The sequence below is a fragment of the Kogia breviceps genome, chromosome 13 (assembly GCF_026419965.1).
Source record: "Kogia breviceps isolate mKogBre1 chromosome 13, mKogBre1 haplotype 1, whole genome shotgun sequence".
NCBI lineage: Eukaryota > Metazoa > Chordata > Mammalia > Artiodactyla > Physeteridae > Kogia > Kogia breviceps.
This window is the reverse complement of record NC_081322.1, coordinates 76,810,877-76,816,876: the sequence shown is the minus strand read 5'-3', so window position 1 is coordinate 76,816,876 and position 6,000 is coordinate 76,810,877. Positions and strand designations below refer to the sequence as shown.

The following is a 6,000-nucleotide window of genomic DNA, read 5'->3' as shown; positions in this document are numbered from 1 at the left end:
GAAAATTGAGAGTGTTTCCCTCCAGGGCAGAGGGCAGGTATATTTGCTGCCCACAGTGTAAAGATAATGCCTCCCTCCGGGGTCAAAGATTAGGCAGGTTTGCCAGTAGCTCTTTAAGATAAAAGATTCCTAAAATCCAGTATTCCTCAGCTGTGAAACCAACCCACTGTGTGTGTGTGTAGCACATACTTGGGCTGCTCTGCAGGCCCCTGGGGGCCTGGAGAAGCAAGGGAAACCAATGCTTTCATGCTGCCTATCCTGCTGGGAGTGATCATGACCTCTGATACAGAGGCAAGCTAACTTGTTAGTGTGCAAGCTGAGTAAAATCCCAGACCCGCCACAGTTCTTAATAGTGATTTTTTTTTTTTTTTTTTTTGGTACGCGGGCCCCTCACTGTTGTGGCCTCTCCTGTTGCGGAGCACAGGCTCCGGACGCGCAGGCTCAGCGGCCATGGCTCACGGGCCCAGCCGCTCCGCAGCACGTGGGATCTTCCCGGACCGGGGCACGAACCCGCGTCCCCTGCATCGGCAGGCGAACTCTCAACCACTGCGCCACCAGGGAAGCCCCGCCCCCTTAATAGTGGGTTTTGAGCTGAATGTTGAGGACCAAGCAGGTTTTCTCCTGGATGGCAGTGGGAGGGTCACGCAGGCAAACGGAGCAGCTCCTATAAAGGCAGGGACGGATTTGAGGACTTTTTAGAAGATAGGATTCTGTTTGTGTTTAGAAAGATTATGCTGGCTAAGATTTGGGAGGATGGAGGTGCACGAGTCTGAAAATGGGGAAAACTGGCGAGACAAGCAGGTAGGAAGCTAGCGTGACAACATCTTCTCTTCTGTTCGGGGCTTCAGGTAGTTGAGCGCTTCCGGCTAACCTTTACCATTGAAAGAGAACTGGGAGTCCTTACAACTGATAAGGACTTTGCTGTTTTTACTTCTCTTGCCTAATAACTGTTTGTTCTTTTGTTCCCTTGAGATCATTAAGTACTGAGACCTGTTCAAGGAAAGCGTTTTGGCCAGGCTGAGATCCCAAAATGGCTTAGGCCCAAAATGGCTTCCTCGCCTGTTTCTTTCTCCAGGGATCTGCTACCTCATTGGCTTACAGGATGATTTTCACCTTTAAATTCCATCCTCAGATCTCGGAGTCACCTCATCAGAAGCCAGCCCCAAACAGGCTAGATCTAATTTTTTTTTTTTTAAGGTGGAAATCTGGATTTTCATGTTAAACCTTTTTAAAACTGTATAAACCAGATTCAGACTCTGGGCCACCAGTCTACAGCCTCTGATTTAACTGGTCTATACAAGAAGGAATCTGCTTACCCATGGTCTTGTGATGCTTATTTGGAGAGCCATACCTTGCCATACAAACAATAGAATATTTGGGGGCTTGTGTTTGCCCCGTAGAGCGGATGATTTACTTACTATCCAAGCCCTGTTCTTTTACTGTTTGAGCTGAATAAACATGGTTTTAGAACTAATGAAGTGGAACTGCTTGCTTCTCTTCCTTTCCTATTGTATGATGCATTGTGAATAAGCTATTGTCTGCAAAATCAAGCTTTGTTGTTTTTCATAGATACACAAAGTGGGCTTTGCCCATGGGCTTGCACCAGCAGAGTAAAGTAGGCAAGTTTGTCTTTTGGAACCAAAAATACTTCAGCATTCTGGGCCCTTCCCCTCCACCTTACCTGACTTTAACCCCACAGCTGCACGTCAGACGACTCTATGATCTTCTCACACCATCAAAACCAGTAACCTGGAAAGGCACTTGGTCTAAAGGGAATTTCAGAGAAAGGTATGATAATCCCAGGCTAAATTCAATATTTGAAAAGTAATCAAAAGATACAGAAAATTGTCAGTCACAGGCCACTGAAACATGGTATATCATCACTACCCTGAACCATTTTCTTTCTTTTTTTTTTTTTTTTTTTTTTTTTGGCCATGCTGCTCAGCTTGTGGGATTTTAGTTTTCTGACCAGCGATTGAACCTGTGCCCCCTGCAGTGGAAGCTCTGAGTCCACTGGTCTAATCACTGGACCGCCAGGGAATTCTACCCTGAACCATTTTCTGCACAGCTCATAAGGCAAAGTATTATAACTGAGTATAGTTCAGAAAAATCTTGATCTTTCTAGAATTAACACATTAATTCACACTATATTTTACTTTGTACTTTACAAACTTTATTAAATAATGAGCATTACTAACTTTCATTATCATATATACAGTATTTAAACTATGTTTTCCTAGATGCATGGTTTTTCATGTTTGTTTTTCTGGGGTTTTTTTTTTTTTTTTTTGCACAAAGAATAGAGTAGGTGAAAAGTGAACTTATAAAAAAAAAATTGAACCTTTAGTACAGAGACCTAGTAAGAACTTGACATCCATTTAAGTACATATAACTCTTTTCCCCCAATTATATACATCCCTACCCCACCTCCCGAAGAAACTATTTTAAACAAAAGCACTCATTGAATAACTGAGGGAAAATATGAACTTGATTATATATATATACACACATCTCAAAATCTGTATCCTGGCTGACGGAACGGATGTATAGAACTGCAGATTTGTCCTAGAACCTAAAGACAACCATACAGACATTTTATACAGTATGACAGCAGCCTCCGTGCAGCAGGGTGTGTTCCTATAAGTGACATCAAAGTCGTGCAACAGGACATTGGTGTGGAGAATTAATAATTTCTGAGAGTAAGACACCACAGTAATATGGATAATACAGAACTTGGGTCTTACAAACCAAAAAGCAGAGAAGTGGGAAAACTGCATTCCCAGGACAAGAAAAGTCAGGTAACTTTGTTTTGTAAATGCCCTTACACATACCTCTAGCAAGTCTGAGAATCTGTACTCAGTTACAGTGCTTCTCTTTTCTGATACTGCTTATTCTTGAAAACTCATATCATGTTTAAAGAAGGGCAATGAAAGGAATGGTTCCAAAACAATGCTCGTCGATATGGACTTTGTTTTCTAAGCTACAAGAAGAAAGTACAGTATGGAGAAAGAAGAAACTTAGGTTATATTTTGTTACTTAAAAAGGAAAACAAATGCCTTAGGTACCTGCGTATAAAATAAGGATGGTCACATTTTATGTTTTTAAGAAAAAGAGGCGTAGCACTTAAAGAGAGAAAAAGAATTATGGTAGATGTCACTGATTCAAATCAATATCATTGCTTATCTTTAAATGAAAAGCCCAGATCCCCTTTCCCTACACAGATTATATCTTTTAAGATGAAACCTGAGAGGGTGGGGAAGCGGCCACAGAATGTAAAATGGCTTAAAGTGAGAATGTGAAAGCCACTGTTTGAGAAAACATACTTGTTACATTGATTGGAGTCTTCAATAAAATATTTTTATAAAGTGGCAATGAATCTGCCTTCATTCTTCTCTTTAGCTTCTTTAATTTTGCGTTTTACTCACAAGGTCTTGCTTTTTTGTTTCCTTCCATAAAGAGTTGTATTAGTACATAATATCACAATGAACCACTATTTAAAGACCATAATTACAACTTAAAAGATGTGATTAGTCAGAATTTAGTAACCAAAGATTCTGCTCTTCTATATGCCCCCAAACGATGAAAAAAGACCCCCATATTATGTCTGGATTAGAAAATAAATTTCACTGCAGTCAATAAAATTCTCAAGGCTGGGACCAGGTCATTTGGCTGAGTATAAAATTCATGAAAGGGCATCTGAAAAACTGCTCTGGGAAGAGTAGCTTTAAAGCGCTTTGTTTTACTTTAGTTTATGGTTTACTTCATGTTGATTAGTAACAGGCACAAAAAGTAGTGAAGGGTTCTATCTTCTCCCCATCCCCAACTGTCATATAATGAGATCATCAAGTTGCACCCAGATGTCAACCCCTCTTTTCTAGTAAGTCAATTTGCATTGTCTTGCACTTGGCTTTAAACCATTAAGGGAATCATTCATTTAACCCCATGAAATGTAAAATAAATGATGAGCAGCACATTCTCCAGGCCTTGTTCAGGAAGACAGGGAAGGATTTTTGCTTACAGAAAATTGGTCATGATACATTCTAATTTCCAGTAGTTACATATTTTCTGCCTTATAATGAACTAGACGCAGGAATGCCAGCATAGAAACCCTAAAATGGGCACCTAGACAATACTCCAATTAGAGATTCCTCGTTTAAGTTATTCTAGGGTCTTGGCACAAATTTAATAAAAATGTCAGAGGTAAGCATAATCCTTTAAACAGCTTTAGTTTCCTTTCTTTTTAAAAAATGCGAAAAGTCCTCCTTGCTGCCTTTGAGTCCTAGTATACCTGTGGCTTCTGGATAATAGGAAATGATTATTGCATTTCTTAAAGTCTGGGCACTAATTCTCAGGATATGGGAAAAAATACCATGGCCATCATGTTTAAAAAAAAAAAAAAAAAGGCTAAAATTTTCAAGTAAGATTGACTTACATGAAACATGAAGACCATCAGCATCAGAAAACACAGTGTTAGATGCTAACATTTGCTACAGTACAATCCTGGCTGGATCGCCAGCTGTTTCAAAAAGTTGTGCTGTTAAAGAAAGTATACTTTACATCTCTGGTTATTACAAAACTGTTCTCATCTGGTACATACAAAACATCTCTCAGTATCTCTAATTCATGAGCACAGTAAGAAGTTAAATCAGGCAGCTACTCTTAAGAACCTTAGGCAAAGCTGCTTGAACTAAGACACTGGAACTTCTCCCTTAGAGATTGGACAATATTTTGCTGATTGGGAGATGGCCCCTTCCAGAGATAGTCATTCAGTTTGTCAGAATCATTGTATGACGTCAGATATGGTCCAAGTTTGCTGCTTATTGGCTCATCTTCTTCTGACTTGATCTCCACATAGTCATCTTCATCTCCTTCAGTCTCTTTGAAATTGGAAAAATAGTTCTGGGTAGCTATTTGGGCACTTAAAGGTAAATTTCTATTTACTACCAGAACTTTCTGCGAGTCCTGGAGTGTGAGATCTGAGTGTTTTTCAGTGCCCTGTTGACCTGAGTCAGCAATACCTGGCACCAAATCCTGGTGACTCTCCCACCTTGAACTTCTGTGTAAAGACAGCGGCTGTTTCTTTCCCGTTTCACTAGGGTAGCTGATGGAGTCCACGGACTTGTTTATCAGGATGGAGGAAGATGACTGGGACCTGTTATAAGGCTGAGATTTAGCACTGATTCCTTTCCGTCCCAGAGAGTTGTAAAGATGGCCCTGACAGGAGTCCTCTTTGTTGGGCTGGCTGACCACCACACTGTGTCTCTGCGTGGAGCCCAGCAGAGGCTCAGAGGTTTGGAGAGAAGGCACAGAGCAAGCTGTGGATAGCCGTCTTGGGGTACTTTTTGTATTGATCTCTAAAGTGGCATATTTTGACTTCAAGTCTTGCTCTGGCCGGGGACAGAAATCTGCTAACTCTCCATTACTATAGGTTGAATGCAAAAGCCAATCCTCACTACCGTGTTGGGTATGGGAAGGTGATGCAGAGCTGAGGTTGGAGGAGTCTTGAGGGCTGGCCCAGCCATCCTTCTGAGTCTTAAAGGGGGTCTCTCTGAATACAATCTGGTCATACAGTTGGGAATATTCAGCAATCCTGGCACCTGGAAGGCAAATATTAAAATGATAAATATATACAGGATCATTTCTACATACAAAGATTTAAAAAATAAGAACGTTCTAACAACATATTAAAAAAATTTATACAGTAGACAGGACTTTTAAGTTAAGTTTGAGGATAAGAAATCATCAAATACTAAGCAAAATAAACTAATAAAATCATCCCGTTTAATAAAAAAGCCACGTAAAACATCATTTGATCTAATTCTGGATTATTTTATTTCAACATCAGGTCTGCAAGCGTTCCCTGTTTGTAATGACAATGTCTAGTGTTCTTTACAAGCATGGAATAGTGTGTCAGTGCTAAAAACAGGCAACATAAAAATAAGAAAGTCAGCACTTAAACCCTGGTCAATGAAAAATAACTAGTAGTCATTAAAAGAAGCA

General features: G+C 40.2%; 1 protein-coding gene across 7 annotated transcripts in view; it reads right to left on the bottom strand.

Moving 5' to 3' along the window:
• Positions 1 to 376: 376 nt before the first annotated feature.
• The window catches only part of PLEKHG1 (pleckstrin homology and RhoGEF domain containing G1), a 236,102-nt gene continuing 230,478 nt past the window's right edge, over positions 377 to 6,000 (bottom strand). For all 7 annotated transcript variants that reach the window (XM_067011011.1, XM_059083437.2, XM_067011014.1 and 4 more), the window contains one exon: positions 377 to 5,597. In XM_067011011.1, coding sequence (XP_066867112.1) covers positions 4,669 to 5,597 — 929 coding nt within the window. In that variant the 3' untranslated portion in view covers positions 377 to 4,668. The remainder of the gene's footprint in view (positions 5,598 to 6,000) is intronic.